Source organism: Onychomys torridus, chromosome 6 (assembly GCF_903995425.1).
Source record: "Onychomys torridus chromosome 6, mOncTor1.1, whole genome shotgun sequence".
Classification (NCBI taxonomy): Eukaryota; Metazoa; Chordata; class Mammalia; order Rodentia; family Cricetidae; genus Onychomys; species Onychomys torridus.
In genome coordinates this window covers 65755259-65775932 of record NC_050448.1, presented here as the reverse complement: position 1 = coordinate 65775932, position 20674 = coordinate 65755259, and the positions used below count along the sequence as shown (strand labels likewise).

The 20674-nt window shown below is 46.6% G+C and overlaps 1 protein-coding gene across 3 annotated transcripts in view; it reads left to right on the top strand.

Annotated features, from left to right (window-relative positions):
* Syt11 (synaptotagmin 11) overlaps positions 1-11053 on the top strand; it is a 28746-nt gene extending 17693 nt beyond the window's left edge. Inside the window, exons 3-4 of one of the 3 annotated variants that reach the window (XM_036189423.1) lie at positions 7401-7521; positions 8116-11053. In XM_036189423.1, coding sequence (XP_036045316.1) covers positions 7401-7521; positions 8116-8426 — 432 coding nt within the window. In that variant the 3' untranslated portion in view covers positions 8427-11053. Of the gene's footprint in view, positions 1-7400; positions 7525-8106 lie in introns of all 3 variants that reach the window. The other 2 variants (XM_036189421.1, XM_036189422.1) reach the window with 2 other exon arrangements.
* The last annotated feature ends 9621 nt before the right edge of the window (positions 11054-20674 follow it).

Below are 20674 nucleotides of genomic sequence, written 5' to 3'. Positions count from 1 at the left end.
AATGGTCAAGTCCTGGGAGAACTGGCTGTAACGCCTGTGGTCCACGCTCAGAGCTGTTCCCTTGCAGAGGGTTGGGTATATATGTCACCTGTCCTGTAGTTTTTCTTGCTTTATTTCTTCATGTCTGTAGCCAAGATTTCCAGGAGGTCTCCCCCATCAGACCTGATCTCTATTAACCTTGAAGGAATCCACAGCCTTTTCTTTCCGGTGGAAATAAAAGTATAACCTCTCCCCCAACAAAACACTTTTTCTGAATTCCATTTTAAAGTTTAGACATCCCTAAAGTATCTAGGCTGGTTTCATTCAGCAGTCCCTTTTATAATCCCATGTCCCTCAGCATCTGTCATTCGCTCATTAGCAATCAAAAAATTCAAAGCTAACACAACACCATACAGGATCCTTGTATATTTCCCATCGTTACACGGCTTTTTCCTTTATATTACTTTATTCTCTCTTTAAAGAGTTTATTTATCATTCTTAAACTATTTTTCCTATGACATTTATACCAATTTTCTTTTCTTTCCTAAGTACCTATGCACATTTTTAAACACAGCATAACCTGTTTAGAGGGTTTTTTCCCATCTGAACCTGTCTTTACTGTGTGTCTCTAGCCTTTTCTGACCTGTGAGCCAAAGCTGAAACTGCTAAGTGGCTTTGCACTGGTGGCTGGCTCCACACTGCTCGGGTCTGTGGGAGCCTGTTTAAGTGTTTAACTGAGAGCTGCATTTAACTGCCCCAGCTCTAGGAAGCTGGTGCCGGCACTGTGGCACGCGTTTTTTACTTAGCTTGTTGTTTCTCCTTAATGTGCCGGCTGCTCGGGTGCTCGCTCTATAGCAGTCTCTCAAAGGAATTGAATCCTTTTCTCTTTCTTCTTTCCTTTTCTCTTCTCTCCTTCTTCTTCTTCTTCTTCTCCTCCTCCTCCTCCTCCTCCTCCTCCTCCTCCTCCTCCTTCTTCTTTTAGCTTTCTTGGGCCCTATATAGAAATACAGGCCCCATTTTGGACTGCCAAATGTAGCAGGCTTTCTTTTGGAGTCACCAACCAACTCCCAAATCATGACAGAGACATAATATTAGTTATGAATGCTCAGCCTTATCTGTTGCTTGTCCCATTAGCTCTTATAACTTAATTTAACCAGTTTCTCTTTATCTACATTTTGCCTCAGGGCTTTTACCTTTCATTCTGTATGTCCTACTCCATGTCTGTCTGGCTGGCTGGCGGCTGCCTGGCTTCTGGCCCCAGGCATGTCCCTCTCTTCTTCATTCTCTTCCTCCTTCTCTCCTTCTCTCCCAAGCCTAGATTCCTCCTCCTACTTAGTCTCTCGGCCCACCAGCCCTGCCTATGCCTCTACTGCCTAGCTATTGGGAGTTCAACTTTTTGTTTTGTTTTGTTTTATTTTATTTTTGTTTTTGGAGACAGGGTTTCTCTGTGTAGTTTTGTTGCCTGTCCTGGATCTCGCTCTGTAGACCATGTTGGCCTTGAACTCACAGAGATTCACCTGCCTCTGCCTCCTGAGTTCTGGGATTAAAGACGGGCATTCAACTTTTTATTAGCCCAATCAGGTGCCTTCAGCAGGCAAAGTGAAACAACGACACATCTTTACATAATTAAACAAATGCAGCATAACAAATGGAACACACCTTTACATAGTTAAAGTAATATTCCACAACAAGCCTCCTTGTGGGTACTGAGAATTGAACCCAGGTCCTCTGCTAAAGCAGCCAGTGCTCTTAACCTCCAAGCCAACTCTCCAGTTCCTTGTGTAATGACTTTTAATTAAAAACAAAAACAAAAAGAACTCACATATGTGTTTGAGTGTTTTGCCTGGGTGTGCACCATGGGGGTGCCTGTGTGTGCATCATGTGTTTGGCTGGTGCCCGTGGAAGTCAGAAGGGGAAGATGATGTCAGGTTCCCTAGAACTGGGGTTATGGGTGGCTGTGAGCTACCATGTGAGTGCTGAGAGTCAAACTCTGTTCTCTGGAAAAGCAACAAGTGCCCTTAAGCACTGAGCCATCTCTCCAGCCCTTACGCATGTAATTCTTGTGAGTTGGAGCTAAAGAAGACCATGCCGCTGGCAGCTGCTGCATTGAACAGCTCGTTTTTGGTGTCTTGGAAGGCATTTCCCGGAGGCTTTACTTTCTATGTGGTTATGGCTAATGGTGAAAGTGAAATTAGGTTCTTTCATCAAACTTTCTGAATACTCACAAAAGGAAATAACCAAGAAGCACATGGTGGGCCAGGAAAACAGCTGGTCTTTACTGGGTGTGGGTACTTACAACCACAACCCAGAGCTGACCCCTTGCAGTAAAGTAAGAACAAATGTGGAGCTTCAGCCCAGCAGAGAAAAACCATGAAGACACGAGTCTATTTCCCCCTGCCCCTCCATCCCAAAAGCTGAAGACTGCAGTTGAGGGCTGTAGCTTGCCAAGAATGCTAAGCCCCCAAGGTTAATCCCCAGAACTACTTCTCCACTTAGAACAGTGGTTCTCAACCTGTGGTTCGTGACCCCTGTGGGGGTCAAGTATCAGATATCCTGCATATTGGATATTTACATTATTATTCATAACACTAGCAAAATTACAGTTATGAAGTAGCAATGAAATAATTTTATGGTTGGGGTCACCACAGCATGAGGAATTGAATTAAATGGTCAGCAAGCCGGGCGGTGGTGGCGCACGCCTTTAACCCCAGCGCTAAGGAAGCAGAGGCAGGTGGATCTCTGTGAGTTCCAGGACAGCCTGATCTACAGAGCAAGTTCCAGAACAGCCAGGGCTACACAGAGAAACCTTGTCTCAAAAACAAACAAAAAAGATAGTAAACTAAGTTATTTAATTAAAAAAACAGTGGCATTTTTATTGTTGAGGACACTGTCAAACTCAGGTCATCAAATAAGTATACAAACAAAGCAAGTTTTCGGCAGGCGTGGTGGAACAGGCCTTTAGTCTTAGCACTTGGGAGATAGACTAATGAGGAGCTCAGTGAGTTTGATGCTAGCCTGGTCTACATAATGAGTCCTAGGACAGCAATAATAGTGAGACCCTGTCTCAAAAAACAAAACAAGGTTTCAAGGCTAACTCAAGGTAGCTACAGAGTGAGGCCCCATTTCATTAAAAAAAAAAAAAATTAAAAAAAATAAAAAATTAAAAAAAAATCCCAAAAGGACAGAAAAATGGAGAAGAGAGAAGGGCCAGGAAGCAGAAGGAAAAACCTTTTTTGAGACAAGGTCTCTACATCATCCTGGCTGGCCTGGAACTCACAGAGAGCTGCCTTCTTCTGCCTCTCGAGTACTGGAATTAAAGGCCCACACACCTGGAAGAAATATCTTTTACAAACAGGGAAGGGTTTCAGGGCTGGAGAGATGGTTTAGCAGTTTGTTTCTGCAGAGGACCCAGGTTCGATTCTCAAAACCCATATAGTAGCCCACAATTGCCTCTAACTCCAGTTGCAGGGGTCCAGTGCCCTCTTCTGTCTGGCCTCTGAAAACACTACATAGACTTGGTGCGCAAACATACATGCAGGCAAAGCACCCATACACATGAAATAATAATAAAATAATGTAAAAACTGAAATAGGGTCTACCTCCAGTAGCCCAAGCTGGTCTTCTTGCCTCATCTTCCTGAGTGCCAGGCTCTGTCTCTTCAGTACATGTGAGTGCCTGGCCTTGAAAACAAATGCCCAGTCCTCTAATCCCTGGAGCCCCAGCATGTGACATGTAGAGTGTCTGGTGCTTGTTAGCTCTTCAAGGGGTCAGTTTGTTACACTCCTCTCAGCTGGGCACTTGGGAGGCAGAAGCAGGAGGAGTCAGTGGGATTGTCTCCACAGTGAGCTCTAGGCCAACCAGTGCTATACAGTCTGAAAACAAACAAGCAAATGTTCTTCAGACTGATTGGGCCCAGCATTTCTCAAACCCCAGCAGCGAGAAGCTGAAGCAGGAACGGAGTAAGGCCAGCCAGGGCTACATAGAAAGACTTGTGTTTTTCATTTTTCTTTTTTTTTTCTGAAGCTGAGGACCGAACCCAGGGCCTTGTGCTTGCTAGGCAAGCGCTCTATCACTGAGCTAAGTCCCCAACCCCGACTTGTGTTTTTCCAGTCTAAAGTAGAGTCTAGGACAAATTTTAAAGATGGAGAAACTAAGATGAGGAGAGCAGTGAGGAAATCAACTGAGAAAGGGAGAAACTGAGGCATGCACAGTCAGGGAGAACTGGTAAGCACCTTGTGAAATGGTTGAACAGGCTCCAGGAAGTTCAAGGACTTGTTTAGTGTCACGTAGTGAAGCAGAATGAGGACTCAAACCCATCTCCACCATACAGTTTTCAAAACATTATCGTGTGTGTGTGTGTGTGTGTGTGTGTGTGTGTGTGTACAGACAACATGTGGAGCCCAGGCTTGAGGTCAAGTGGCTTCCTCTATTAGTCTCCACCCGATCTACCAAGGCTGGGTCTCTCGCCGTACCTGGAGCTCGGCACGCAGACTTTTCCAGGCTAGCCAGCCTGCTCTAGGTATCCCACCCATGTGCTGGGCTCATAGGCCGCTCCACACCCACCCTCCTTGTCTATCTATGCCTTCTGGGGATCCAAATGCTGGGCCTCATGTGTGCAGAAAGCAATTACATACTGAATTTTCTCCCCAGCCTTTTGTAGGTGTTTTGAAATGGTCTCATTATGTGTCTCAGGATGGTTTGAAATTCACTGTATAGCTTAGACTGGCCCATAAGTCAAAATCCTCCTGCCTCTACCTCCCAATCATTCCCTAGGTCATTTTTGTTCTGTGTTTCTTTCTTTTATTTTAAATTTATTTATTTATTATGTATACAGTGCTCTGTCTGCATGTATCCCTGAAGGCTAGAAGAGGGCACCAGATCTCATGAGCCACCATGTGGTTGCTGGGAATTGAACTCAGGACCTCTGGAAGAGCAGTCGGTGCTCTTAACCACTGAGCTATCTCTCCAGCCCCCTTGTTCTGTGTTTCTAAGGATTAAATCTAGGACCTCCCACGGGCTAAGGGCAAGCACTACCACTACACAACAATTTCAGCCCAATTTTCAAAGAGAGAATAATTTTTTGAGACAAGGTCTCACTGTGTAGTCCTTTCTGCTATATAGACCAGGCTGGCCTCAAACTCACAAAGATCCATCAGCCTCCGCTTTCTGAGTACTGAGATTAAAGACGTGCCTCACCATAACCAACTGAAAAAAAAAAAAAAAAACAAAAAAAACATTTTGAGACAATGTCTATGTAGGCCGGGGCTTGAAATGACTATGTAACTGAAGCTGGTCTTGAACTCCTGACCTTCCTGATTCTTCTTCTCAAGTACTGGGATTATAGGTGTATACCATGCCCAGTTCAAGTCTGTGTGTGGAGGCCAGTGGCTGACATGAATATTTTCCTTGGTCTTGCTACATCTATTATTATTATTATTATTATTACATTTATTTCTTATTTGGGGGAGCAGAGCTTGACTATGTGCACCTATGGGAGTCAGAAGATAACTTTCAGGAATCAGTTTTCTCTCTTTATAGTTTCTAGAGTTTGAATTTGGCATCAGGCAGCTGTGCTCGCTTGAGCATCCCACCACCCATACTTTGTGGTGTCTTTGTTTTGTTTTGTTTTTGAGACAGGGTCCTGGGTGTCCTGGAACTCACTCTGTAGACCAGGCTGGCCACTGGGATCCCCCTGCCTCTGCCTCCTAAGTGCTGTGATTAAAGGTGTGAGCCCCTCTTCGTGTTTTGAAGTAGGTTTTCTCACTGAATCTGGAACTGGGGATTCAGGATTCTGAGAGGCTGGCTGGCCAGTGAGCTCTAGGGATCCGCCTGTCTCTACTTTACAGCACTGGGATTAATGGCACATACCCCATGGGTGGCATTTGGGATTCTTGTTTTATTTTTCACACAGGTGCTGAAGAATCCCAACTCAGTTCCTCCTGCTTTCAAAAGCAAACCCTTTGCTGTGTGGGAATCCTCCTGGTTCCCAGTTTGTTTTTAATTTATGTGTATGTGGGTGTGTCTGTGTGAGTGTATGGCATGTATGTGCAAGTGTGCATAAAGTCCAGTGGTGGGCGCTGGACCCCTGGGAGCTGGAGTTACAGGTGTTGTGAGCTTCCTTTGGAAGAAGAGTACCCTTAGCCACTGAGTCCTCAAGAGTGAATCTTGAGCCAGCCAAGGCTACACACGGAAACCCTATCTCAAAAACCAAAAAGAAAAAAAGAAAAAGCCTGAGCCAAGTGTGGAGGTGCACGTCTGTTAACCCAGCACTCTGGAGCTGGAGGCAGGAGGGTCAGTAAATCCAAGCCGTCCTATATAAAATGAGTTTGAAGCAGTCTGGGTAGAGTAGATGAAAGTGAGTGAGTGTGTATGTCCTAGGTGGAGCTCAGTAGAGAAGCAGTCAGTCAGTCAGTCAGTCTGTCTGTCTGTCTGTCTGTCTCTCTCTCTCTCTCTCTCTCTCTCTCTTTCTCCTTTCTTTCTTTTTCAATACAGGGTTTCTCTATGTAGCCCTGGCTGCTCTGAAACTTGCTCTGTAGACCAGGCTGGCCTTGAACTCAGAGATCTACCTGCTTCTGCCTCCTGACTGCTGAGGTTAAGGCGTGTGACACTACCACCTGGCTTACACCCTTTTTTCTTTTTTCTTTTCTTTCCTTTTGAGACATGATTTCAGTATGCAGCCCTGGCTGGCAAGGCTGTCCTCAAACTCATGCATCTGCCTCTGTAGTGCTGAGACTGAAGGCCCAGCTAGTGGTAGATATGCAGGAGGTCCTGAGTTCAATTCCCAGAACCACCAAAAGGAAGAAAGAAGCGGGTTTGGAGAGATGGTTCAGAGGTTAAGAGCACCAACTGCTCTTCCAGGGGTCCGGAGTTCAATTCCCAGCAACCACATGGCAGCTCCCAACCACATGTAATGAGATCTGGTGCCTTCTTCTGGCCTGCAGGCATGCATGAAGGCAGAACACTGTATACATTAAAAAAAAAAAAAGGGAAAGAAAGAAAAGAGCCGGACAGTAGTGGCCCACACCTTTAATCCCAGCACTCAGGAGGCAGATCACTGTAAGTTTGAGGCCAGCCAGGGATACACAGAGAAATCCTGTCTTGAAAAACCAAAAAAGAGAGAGAGAGAGAAAAGAGAGAGAGACACAGACAGAGACACAGAGACCAAGAAGGTCACAGGAGTCAGCATTTAAATCAGTAGTGTAACTTTAAGAGCTCGGCCTGGCACCTTTCATGGTGCTTCTGTACCTGGCCTGAATACACGCCGTTTCCTTGTCCCTGAGCATGCCCACCTTCAGGCTCTCTTCCCTCTCCTCTGCAGATCTGTGTAGTCCGGACGTGTGGTCCCATCACTCACCCCTGCACCCTCCCACCCCTACACCCCTCCCCCGCCAGGATCCTCACCCGTGGTCTCTCCCTTACAGAAGTGCATTAGCAGAGGGGAACTCCAGGTATCTCTGTCATACCAGCCCGTGCTACAGAGAATGACTGTGGTGGTCCTCAAAGCCAGACACCTACCGAAGATGGATATCACCGGTCTCTCAGGTAGCAGCTATTTACTTCAACCTGTTTGTCTGCACCAACCCTACCCCGACCCGACTGTGGCCTGACCCCGCCCTCATTCACAGCCCACCTAGTCTCCCACCTGCTTTTGCTCCCCATAACCAGGCCAATAGATCCCCCGGACACAGTGGTGCTGGGGGTGGAGCCAACAAGGGAATCCCGTGCATGCTGGAGCAGTTAGGCCAGGTGAGATTTGTAAGAAAGACTGCCCGTGTCTGTTCGTCCCCGTGCCCTGTGGCCTGTGTGCGTCTGTGGCGCAATCACCAAAGACTGATGGTCAGCAAAGATGAGGATAACAGAGGCCCCTCCATCTAAACCAGCGGTTCTCACTTTCCTAAGGCTGCGACCCTTTAATGCAGTTCCTCACCTTACGATGATCCCCAGCCATAACATTACTGTTGCTACATCTTAACTGTAATTTTGTTACTGTTAGGAATCAGTATGTAAATATCTGATACGGGACACTGAAGAGGTTGAGACCCACAGGTTGTGTTTAGGTCCTAAACACAAAACCAGACGTAGCAGAGGACTGTGTCATAGGCCTGTCTCTCTTTTTCTTCTCTTTGGGGGCCCCAGATCCTTATGTCAAGGTGAACGTCTACTACGGCAGAAAACGCATTGCCAAGAAGAAAACCCACGTAAAGAAGTGCACTTTGAATCCAGTCTTCAATGAGTCCTTCATCTACGACATCCCCACTGACCTCCTGCCTGAGATCAGCATTGAGTTCCTTGTCATTGACTTCGATCGCACTACTAAGAATGAGGTGGTGGGGAGGCTGATCCTGGGGGCACATAGTGTCACAGCCAGTGGCGCGGACCACTGGAGAGAGGTCTGCGAGAGTCCCCGAAAGCCCATAGCCAAGTGGCACAGTCTGACCGAGTACTAACCCTTTCTCGCCTCCGACCCTGGGGCCAGGCTGGGGAGGCAGGAGATAACAGAGAAGCTGACTCAAAACCTCATTTTAGTCGTAGAAGAAAAAAAATTTCTTACAAAACAAACCACACAGAGAACATCCTACTCCACACAGCTGCAGATCAGTTCTTAGCGTGAGGACTATTTTCTTCTTTGCAAGGCACTAGACGATCTTTTGTTTTTAAAATGAGGGGAGGGAGAGAAGGAAAGACCCCACAGTCTATATATAACAATGTAACCTTATACTTGCATGTCTACTACAAACAAGAAATTAGCCTAACCGATGTCAAGTTGCAGATTTTAATCCATGAAAATTGTGTTTTGTGCCGAACTGTATTTGCTGATCCCCTGAAATTGGCCTCTTTTTTATCGGGCTTCTCTGGGTTACTCCAGTTCCCCATCATTGCAGAAGAAACGTCTACTCTTGTAAAATCCCGTGTTCCCATCACTCCATCCTTTTTCTATCACCTCTCAGGGCTCTGCTCTTTGGCTGAGTTCCAAGTCCAGAGGTCTAGAGTAAGCAGAGAAACAAGTGGGGTTTGCAGGAGGAAGGGTCACTGAGAACGGGGTGTCTGCTGCTAGACAGCGGCTGTAAAGGAGCCACAGGCAGCCAGTCCTAGTGATAGCTCTGGCGAGCAGGGCAGGCTTGGCAGGTGGGACCCGGCTTGGGACTCGCTGACTTTCTCTGGAAGCTTGGAGACCTCAGCTTCAGCCGGAAGGAAGTATCGGTGAACACCAGCTGATCCTGGATGCTACTTGCAGGTCAGGGACAAGGGGAGGAGGTCAGATATCCACCCAGAGGCTCTGGCGTCTCCTCAGGATGTAGGTGCTGATGGAAGTTGCTTTGTTTCATAAGGAAACAGGCCTCAGAAATGACTCTCCCTGAGGTTTACAGTAATGGCTCTTAAGAAAGCTGAGTGGGGCTGAAGAGGGAGATAGTACAGATGCCTTCCGAGCCCCGCTCTCCTCAGCAGCGAGCGCAAGGCTGGACAACTGAGGGTCTCACCAGGACAGTGCAGAGCTCCAGAGCTGTACTGGAGCTCAGACCCAGGTCTCCGCGCGGAGACTTCGGGAATGAGAGGAGAGCTTGGATGGGCGGTGCCTATTTTCCACAGCCGGAAGAGGACCTCAGTCAAGTAAGAAATAGCTTGGTGCAGGGCCTGACAGATGATCGGTAGTTGAAGTGCCCACTTCCCTACAAGACCATCCCTTTCTAGCTTGCTTCTGAGAAGGGGTGGACAAGCGGAGTTTCCATGGAGAGGGTGTCGACACTGCCTTGGGTGTTCCCTTAGTGCTGGTAGTTGGATCGTCGCTGCCCTCACACCCATCCTTTTAGGTTTTTTGTTGGTTTTGTTTCCCTGTGGAATTCTTGGCAATGCAGAGCAGTCCTGGATAGGCAGGGAAACCCACTCTGCTCTTGCCTTGTCAGCCTTTATATCCCGTGATCTGACTTCCTGTTTCGCCATCAGCTGGGATCACACCACTAGTCTCCGACCTTTAACCCATGGAATGTAAATATTGTATCATACGTAGAAGAAAATACTTTCTTGTTTTCTAAAGAGGCATTTTGACATAGTTTAATGAGAACCTGGCAGGAGCATTCTTAAGCCCCAGTAGGGAAAAAATCGAAATGGTTCCTCTTCGTCGCCTTAATGTGTAAAGATCAGAAGTCACTTAGCAACTTTGCTTCCTTCCCAGAAGCAATGCTAAAGTGACAGGTGGAGTCTGGTCTCCATCCTGCTGTGTGCCTCTGTAGCTCCTCCTGAGAAGTCAGGGACACAGCCGCACCCCACTCCTCCCCTCCCCATCTCCATGCAGCTCAACCCCTTGCATCCTCTGGGTCTACTGAGCAGTGGGGTGGTGGTGGGGGAGCCGGTACTTCCACGGGCTCGGGGCCGCCAGAAAAAGACAGTGCAGGATGCCTCCTCCTACCTCAGGCCTGATCCAGCGTGTCCTATAGCTTCTTAGCTGACTGGCTTTCACATCTGTTCTTTGCAAAGCTCGCTGATGTGGGTGGAGGCAAAATGCCTCTTCCTGTCAGTGGAAAGACAAGAGAGTCACATCCTAGCTTTTACACAAGGCACTTGTGGTTAGGAATAGGTTAGGGAAAGGTCGCCCCCGATTTCCCAGCAGCCAGTCCTCTGTCGATGTCTGGACTCTGGGACTCTGAGAGCTATTCACGATATCTAAAGTTCCCTTGTGAGTTCTTCCTTCTTTGCGTCTCAGCAGAGCACAGCCGCAGTGTGCGTGTTTATGGACAGCGCTGTGCGAGAGAGCAGAGAACTGCTGTGTGGAACCAGGGTGACCTGCATAGGCCAGGGATCTGGAAGACTTTCAACATTGGTCAAGACAGTGGCATCGCCCTCACCACGGTCCCTCTCCAAACAGGTCGTCTTTCTTTACCTTGTGTCTTCTCTTGTAAAAATAAAACTCAAAATAAAAGTGTCAAATTAAAAAAAAAAAATGGAAAAAGCTAACATGAACTGTGTGAAGTTGCATAATGCTGTGACGCTCACCTGCAATATGTAATGCTAACTTGTATGTCGAACTTGTTAACGCGCCACACCCGTGCAGAATAAAGACTGATTCACGTTAAACAGGCACAGTGGTGGGAGCCTGCTTTTCTTACAGTGAGGTGGCCGTGGTTGATGACAGGCACCCAAAGGATGTTCTAGGCCAGAACTTCTTACATTTTTTTTCCTCACAACTCCTTTCATCTGAGAACCTGTTATGTAACTCTAAGGATACAGACATATAAAATAGGTAATTTGTAAAGTCACAACCACAAGGAGAGAGGGCAGAATTTTTTTGGTTTTAGATTTATTTATTTATTTATCTATTTATTTAGAGACAGGGTTTCTCTGTGTAGCTTTGCACCTTTCCTGGAACTCACTTTGTAGACCAGGCTGACCTGGAACTCACAGAGATCCGCCTGGCTCTGCCTCCCGAGTGCTGGGATTAAAGGCGTGCGCCACCACCGCCCAGCAGATTTATTTATTTTATATGAAGGAGTCCACCACCGCCCAGCAGATTTATTTATAAAATTTATAAAATTATGAAGGAGTGTTTGCCCACATGGATGTATGTGTGCTGTGTGTGCAGTACCCAAAGAGGCCAGAAGAGGGAGGTGTCAGTTCCCCCTAGAACTGGAGATGGTTGTAAACCCCCAGATGGGTCCTCTGCAGGAGCAACCAGCACCCTTAACTTCGGAGCCCTCTCTCCAGCCCCCAAGATGGGGAGATTTTAGTGCTCATAGTCCTGCTCCTTTAATTGAAGATATTTATTCCAAATGAAACACTACTTCAGTGGCTTACTGAGCCTTGCCATATAGCTCAGCAAAGCCTGGCCGCTCTTGTGAATTGGTCGTAGAAAACTGTGACTTTCAACACTCCTCTATCCTTTTCCAAAGCCTAGGCCTGCCTTCCAGGTGCTCGGGCTTCGTCAGCCTCTGCATCCCACGTCTCCTCTCCTCCAGCGGCCGCTCACAAAGGGCATGGTCATCCCCTACCGGCTGCATGATCTGCACTTTGCTTGCCCCATTGATTTTCTCTTAAGCTCTGTTTCTATTTGTTTGCTTGCTTGCTTTTTTGTTTTTCCAGACAGGGTTTCTCTGTGTAGCTTTGGCTGTCCTGGAACTCACTCTGTAGACCAGGCCGGCCTCCGAACTCTGCCTCCCGAGTGCTGAGATTAAAGGTGTGTGCCACCATCGCCCGGCTTCTCTTACACGCTTAATGAAATTGTCCCCCAGCTCAAAGCAAAAAAGAAAGAAAAAGAAAAAGAAATATTACCAGCACTATTGATGGGCAGTTCTGTTCTCTCGTTCATTTTTTCTTTTGTTGGCAGTGCTGGAATCCCCTGACTTCTTCTACCTCTGGCCCCAACACAGGTTATCTGCTAAATGACAGTCATATCGACAGGGACGTTGATAGCAAGAGTCCTATTTGGAGATGGTAGGCAGAGGATAAGAACTAACCAAACACCACACTAGTAAATGCACGCTTACAAAGTCCGAGGCACTCTGTAGAAACAGGAGACTATCCCTGCAATACTCTGGACAGTGATACTTCGGAGATGGCCTGTGGGCTTTTCCACCTTCCCAAGTCTGGAGCATGGAATGATTCACTCTTTTTCTTGGTCTGTGTGATTTTTAGACTAGGCTGGCTTCACACTGAATCCTCCTGCCTCAACTTCCTGCCTGCGGGGCTTTCATCAGGATGATTCACTGTCCCTAATGTACTGTGTGACATCATCCCCACAAGGGAAGAGAAGGCAGGACTGCAGATCACCCATTCTTCCCAACCCACTCAAATAACTTTTGGTTTTCAGTTTTTAGGTTTTTTGGGTTTTTTTTTTAGTTTTTTTGAGACAGGGTTTCTCTGTGTAGCTTTGCACTTTTCCTGGATCTTGCTCTAAAGACCAGGCTGGCCTGGAACTCACAGAGATCCTCCTGACTCTGCCTCCCGAGTGCTGGGATTAATGGCGTGCACCGCCACCGCCCGGCCAGTTTTGAGTTTTAAGACAGGGTCTTGCTCTGCATCCCAGCCTGGTCTCTAACTCAGAGCAATCCTCCCATCTCAGCTCTCTGAATCCTGAAATTACAGCTGGGCAAACCCCACCCCCTTTTGTTTATTTTTATTGTTTCCTTTTGAGACAGGGTCTCTCTATGTAGTTCTGGCCATCCTGAAACTCACTGTGTAGAACAGGCTGACCTCAAACTCACAAAAATCCTCCTGCCTCTGCTGGAATTGAAGGTGTGTGTCACCATGCCCAGCTAATATTTTTTTTTAAGGACTGTGTGTTGGAGGAGAGAGATGACTCAGTATTTTAGGGCACTTGTTGCCCATGCAGAGGACCAGGGTTCAGTCCCAGCACCCACATAGTGGTTCACAACCATCCATAATCCAGTTTCATGGGATCCAACATCCTCTTCTGACCTCTATGGGCATCAGGCATGCTCATGATGCACAGACATACTCTTGGGAGACAAAGGCAGGGGATGCTGAGCGCTCAGCTCATCTGGGCTACAGAATGAGAAATGAGACCCATCTCACAGAAGCGAACAACTAGCCCCAAGACTGCATCATGATTGCTCCCAGGGGAGGAAAAAACCAGGTAACATTCTCTAAATAATTTCTTCCAGGTTTCTGTCAATTTTCCTCTATACTCTTGAGTTGGATTTCTGAATTATTGACAAGAGAGGATGGGTCATGTGGCTGAAGGACTACCCTGAAGTTGAATGTCCAAGTATAGATTCTTGGAAAAGAAGTCAGGTCCTTGGAGAAGGACATGGCTATGCTGAAAAGGAGCAGTGTATGTGGGTAGTCATGCATGATCAGGGGAGATAACTCTGTTTCCTCCTGGGTCTCTGTTTCTTTCTCTGTGGTATTTTTTCTTGTCAGTTCCTCCCAAAGCCTCAGGAAGGACTTTTCAGCTTATGCAAGTTCCTCACAATTGGTCTCATTGGCTTTCTGGAGCTTGTGGTCTACAGAGGCAAACAGCTAGTAATGGAGTCCTCTTTAAATGCTGCAAGAACAGTGACGTCATCCATGTAAACACCTCCCCCCCACACACACACACATACACACTCTTCTTTCTTTTGGAGATGGGGTCTCATGAAGCAAAGCCCGCTCAGCTTGGAACTTCTGTCCTTACTGACTGAGTGCTGGGGGTACTGGCGTCTGCCCCATGGCCTGGTATCTCTGTTTAACAATGATAGAAAACAATTGGCTAACGTGGCTTGAATATTAATAGGCACTCTTTTGAGCACAGATACATATAAAATATGTAATCCTTATTTGCAGCCCTGTCACGGGTAAAGTGTTGTTGTCCGTATGGAACAAATAAGAAAACCTCCACCCAGGATGTTAACAGGCTGCTCCAAGCTCACATCTGCACCCGAGCCTGCAGCAGCCTCACCCCACTCCAGTTATGTTTGTGTGTGTGTGTATGCACACACACACGTGCCAGCAGACACATGAGGGGTCTATGGACAACTTTTGAAGTTGGTTCTTCTATTATGCATATGGGTATTTTGCCTCCATGTATTGAGTACCGTGTATGTGCTGTGCCTGAGGAAGCCAGAAGAGGGCACTGGATCCCCTGGAACAGGTTACCGAGGGTTGTGATGAGGATGCTGGAAATTGAATTTGGGTCCTCTGGAAGAGCAGCTGGTGCTCTTAACCGCTGAGCCATCTCTCCAGCCCCAGGGAGCTGGTTCCTCCTATCATGTGGTAGAAACCTAACTCGTTGTCAGGTGTGGCAACAAATGTCTTTTACCACTGAGCTATCTCAAAGGCTTAGTTCCTGTATTGAAAAACACACCACTATTGGTGAACATTCAAGGGTAAGATACAAACTCTCATGGGGGAACCAGTGAGATGGCTCAGCAGGTAAAGTCGATTGGTGCCAAGCCTGAAGTGTCCCATCCCTGGAACCTACCCGGTGGAAGGAGAAAACTAACTCCCACATGTTGTCTCCTGGCCTCTACATGTAAGTCATAACATACACACACCCAAAAGAGATAAACGTGATTTTTAAAAAAAAAAAAATATATATATATATAATGGGAACTAATGCCAATCAGGTTATACTTAAAATTCCCGTGCCACTGTCCTCAAGAATTTCCCCGACCACTGTGGTAACAGACATTGTGAACTCTCATGGTTTAGACTCACTTACATCCAAGTGGGCATTTAGTGACCACTTACTGAGTGGCTGACAGTTGGTGGTCTCTCTCTCACTCTCAAGGGAGGATCCAAATCTCTTGTCAGATTTTGCATTTCAGAATTAGTGTTGCCCACAGCACAGAAGCCAAGCTCCGAGAGAACTGTGTGCTCGGTTCTAATCCATGTTCAATTCCTAGGGTGAACATAACACCTGCAGGGGCTCCACAAAGCAGGAAGGCCACGGACATGACTTCCTCTCAGAAGTGGTTCAAAGCAAACACAAACAGGCTTCCCTTTCTCTTCCTTATTCTACGTCTAAGTTTCAAAAGAAGTTCGATCTAGGGCTAGGTAAGTGAGTTGGGAGTGTGACTCAGTGGTAGGGCATTTTGTATGAGGTATTTGGATCCAAATCTTAGCACCACCACCTTGCAAAATTGGGTCTAGAGTTGTTTGGGGTTTTGTGGTGATGCTGACAGGCAGGAAATATATCTGCTGTAGTGACCCACACATTCTCTAGGAAAGTGAAAGTAAAAATGGCCAGAAAGTCTGGCGGAGACTCCCAAAATGCTTCTTCCCCTGTGTGCACAATTGTGTATACAAGGAGTCCAGAGGTGAGTCTTGGGTATCATCCACCTTGTCTACCCATCCACCTTTTGTTTTCAAGGCAGGGTCTCTCTCTCTCACTGGCCACGGGCTCACCAAGTCAGCTAGGCTAGTTGGCCGGTGAAACCCTAGCATTCACCCACCTGTGTTTCATCAGCTCCAGCATTAAGTATGAGTTACCATGTCCAGGCTTCTGTAAATGTGGGTTTTAGAAATCAAACCCAGGTCTTTATGATTATGCAGCAGACATGCTACCCACTGAACCATCTTCCCAGTCCCTTGACACACTTCAGAATAGGTAGGTGTGATATTTCCCAGCCAGCAAAGACACTGAATTGGAGCTCTCATTTATACAGAGCATGTGTCCCTGCCCCTGTCCCCTCCCCTACAGACACCTCTGCGAGGGCAGAGGGAACATACCGGCGGGAGATGTTAGGAAGCTAGCTGAATGTATCTTGGCTCAGAGCACACTGTGCTAATCTCCAGCAATAAGGGCAGGAAATGCATTGTGTCTCCACCCCAGCAGCTTTTGTTCAGAAAACTGGATGACTTCATACTCCGATCATGTGTGCTGAGGAATGCACACACTGAACTTTTCCAAGAGAGATTACTAGACAAAACTAAACTATCCCAGTAATTTTGTCTCAAAGCCAACTCATTTAAAAACTTGGTCAGCAATTTCAGAACACCCCAAACATTTAAGACCTTTCTGTCCCACTCTATCTGGTGGTTTCCTTCATATTTTTTTTTCGATGGGTGGTGGTGGCTGCAGTGCATGCCTTTAATCTCAATGCTTAGGAGACAGAGGCAAGAGGATCTAAGTTCGAGCCCAGACTGGTCTAAAGAGAGAGAGTTCCAAGGACAACCAGAGCTACACAGAAAAAAAAAAAAGTCTTTAAATAAATAAATAAATGCATGAATAAATGAATAAATAAAAATAATTTTTCTGGCTTGTGTAGAGGGTAGCCATCCCAGCATTGGCCTGGAAGTTCCAACCCCCACTGAGGCTTCAGTAATGGTCACGCCCACAAGGCGGGGTTGAGGGAGAAGCTGAAGACCCAGGATCCAGAGGAGGTCTCTCTTGGTTCTGGGACCCTGGACGCTGGAGGCAGACCGAGCAGAGTTCTCCAGAGAACACCGCCGAACTGCGCCATACCTTTGCCAGACCCTGCAACCTATCCCTTCATTTGTAAGTTACCCCACAAAATAAACCTCCCTTTTAACTACGTGGAGTGGCCTTAATAATTTCACCAATAGACTTGTCCTCCAACCTCCAGCTTCCCTGCTTCATCTGTCATGGCATCATTCCTAAGCTGTTATTCATTTCTTTATTTTGCAGTGGTGGAGCTTGAACTCTGGTCCTAGATAAGTGTTCTATATTTAGCTAGGTCCCTACACTAACTAAGTTGGTCAGGCTGGCCTTGAACTTGCGATTCTGGGTATTCAGATTATATATCACCATGCCCTTGTTTATTTATTTGTTTGTTGTTTATTTAGTGGGTCTGATATTGCTCAGGCTGGCCTTAGACTCTCTCTATAATAGCCAAGGACGATCTTGAATTTCTGATTCTTCTGTCTCTAACCCCACTCAGGAGGTCACAGGCACTCACCACTCACTATGCCTGCTCTATGCCATGCTCCAGGTGGAATTCAGAGCCTCTTGCACAGTAGGCACTGCTCTGTCAACTGAGCATATGTGCTCTGCTTCCCCAACTCATCAGCAGCCTTCGGTTAAGGTGAAAGAAACAGGACCGTGAAGCTTGAGGCTGATTTAAGTAGTCGACACTTTTTGACTGCATTTTGCTAAGAGCTCTCAAGGCTTTGCCAGTTCTGCCAGGACTTCACCCCTTCCCATGTTCCTACTAGAACAAGAAACAAGTCAGCTCAAGTCAATTGCTCTGGTGGCAACTGTTTTCTTCACATAGATGGTACGATCTAGCCCCAAAGAGCCACATGGCAGAGACAGTTCACCAAGAGCACAGGCATCATTCACATTCCACAGTAGACATGTCCTTTGTAGCACTGGGTTTCTACAGGCATGCTTGCTAACTGTGGATCCTGATTCAAATGACACCTATTTCATAATTTTTTTAAAAAGATTTATTTATTTATTATGCATACAGTGTTCTGCCTGCATGTATGTCTGCAGGCCAGAAGAGGGCACCAGGTCTCATTATAGATGATTGTGAGCCACCATGTGGGTGCTGGGAATTGAACTCAGGGCCTCTGAAAAGCAGCCTGTGCTCCTAACCTATGAGCCATCTCTCTAGCCCCAGAGTCCTTTATTTTTAATTTATGCATATGTGTCTTAGTAGGGAGAAAATAAAATTAATTTGTACGTGAGGGCATTCAGAGGTCTGGAGGGCAGAGTGAATAATCTTTAATCAGAGAACAAATATTTTGAGTGACTTCTTAAGCTTATGCCACCTACATTTTAGCTCCGGCTAAGATGATGAAATTCGAGGAACAATTCTGTATTTATTTGTTTGTTTGTTTATTGTTTTTTTTCCAGGCAGGGTTTCTCTGTGTAACAGTCCAGGCTGTCTTGGAACTCAATCTGTAGACCAGGCTGGCCTTGAACTCACAGACCTGCCTCTGCCTCCTGAGTGCTGGGATTAAAAATGTGCACCAATGTAGCTGGCTTTTTCCTTTTTTAAGATGAGAGTCACCTTGGTGTTCCTCAGGCTGGCCCTGAACTTACAATCTTCCTGTCTCCGCGTCTGGAATGCTAGGGTTACAGGTTCTATGACCCCTAGGTGTTTTCCCTTTCTCCTTAGAGATGTAATCTTTTGAATAAAGGGGGTCCTTCTGTGGAGACTTGCTAACACTTGAGTGTTCTGTGCATGGTAGAGATTTTCAGGTTTTTTGAGTCAGTATTTTCCAGAACATGGAATTTGATGGCATTTCCCATTTTGGGAGGAGAGATTCTGACTGAACTTTATGCATGCTGGGTAACTCGCTCCACCACTGAGCTACAACTGAGCCCTAAATACCATTACAATTTCCCCGAAGATACTTGAAATTTTTATTTACTTGTTTACAGGTGTGTGCGCACCATGGCCACAGTGCACCTGGGGAGGGCGGAGGACAAGTTGCAGTAACAGGTTCTTTCTATAGTGTGGTCCCAGGGATAAAACTCTGGTCCTCAGGCCTATTGGCAAAGGGTCTTGGCCCACTGAGAATCTTCCCAGGACAAGATGGCTGGTTTTTTCGTTTGTTTTTGACCTTATTTTTTACCTTGTGTGAGCAGGGCTCATGACACAGCACAAGGGGAAAACTTCCTGGTGGACCCCTGGAATCATACTCAGGTTAGAGTAGGGGCTTCACCCTCTTTTGCCCACTGAACCATCTCACTGGACTGTGGCACTGCTGTAAGTGTAAGAGATTTTGGCTGAAGCCAGGTTCTTGGCTAGGACCCTAAGGTCCGCCTCAGTAGTTAGGATCTGAATTCTCTGACCTGGAAGGGCTCTTATGAGGGCTTCACAGGTTTTGTCAACGGTGGGCCCAACTAGCAGTTCCAGCTCAGGATCACCCAGAGATGTGAGCTTTTCAGTGATCTTCCATGATGCTGCTCCACTTTTCAGAGGTGTCCTTGAGTCAGGAGGAACTGCCCTGTACTATTCCAGCTGCCTCTGCTGCCGAAAAAGATTTGGAGGACGCTCTCCAAGCACCACACTCCTGCTGCTCAGAATGGAGGGTGGCGACAGACCTCTAGAACCCCCTTCAGAGTACCTGGCTTTTGCCTGGATGCCACCTCTCAGGTCTCAGTGGAAGACACTGTCACACTAACTAGAGGGTCTGGTTCCCAGGAGCTGAACACTGAGATAGAGTTCAAGCAACCAGGTCCTTAAATACTGCAGACCATCTGCAAAAGTGGAGCTGGAGTAGCGTGGAGACTCAAATGGCAACCTGCCAGGGGGACATTTTAAAAAGAAGGGGTTGTGGAGATGGCTCTGTGGAAAAGGTGTTTGCTGCCAATCCTGAAAACCTGAGTTTAGTCTCCAGGACCTACAAAAGGATGTGAGGAGAAAATCAATTAATTCCTCTAAGGTGTTCTCCAACATTCACACATGTGCTCGCACACACACAAAAAACTTAAAAAGTACTTTTTCTTTTAAAGATTCCCAAACAAAAGAGAAAAACAAACAAACAAACAAAACACCCAACACATTGTTTAAAAATCTTGTATTGTGCTGCACAAACTGCCTTCATATACAAGTGCACCAGTGAGGAATTTCTTCCCAAGTAACACACAACACTTTGCTAATATATCAAAGTTAAAACATGTCTCCCTACTGTTTACAAACAGCTAATTCTAGTGCTAGTTCCCGAAGCCTGTAGTTACTGATGTTGTTCCAACACAGTTTCAGTGCCTTTCAACTTATTCCTGAATCTTCTCTTCCAAGTTCCAGAGAATACTTGATTTTCATGCCTTCAGGTTAGACAATACTGATGACCTTGTGAGTTATCTTCACTCTGTGAGTGCTGAGGAGGTGCCCCAGCTCACACCACTGCACTCCTGCAGCTGAGCAGGTGCTCCAGCTCACACCACTGCACCGCTGCTATCTAGCACTAGGAATGCAATGCTCAATGGGACCCTCTTAGGATGAAATGTCTCGAAGGATAGCCTAAAAACACTCACTGCTGCTCTCCTCGCACAGAACACAACTTCCCTGTCTTCCAGTACAGGCCTTTCATTCTGGCAATGTTTTCTAGTGCCGTGACAATCTTGAATTGCTGTAGCTGTCAACTCCTTGCTTGGCACTGATGACAACCCCATAGATCATCAGTAATAAGCAGCGAAGGCATTCAGTCTGAAAGTCCTTATCCATCCAGGTGAGATAGTGTTCAAAGGGATTGGTGCTATATTTTGTCTCTATTTGTTGCTTCTCCAAAATGTTATGGGTTGCATAGACTTGAACTTGGGTCTTTCATTTTTTGATGGCTTGAATAT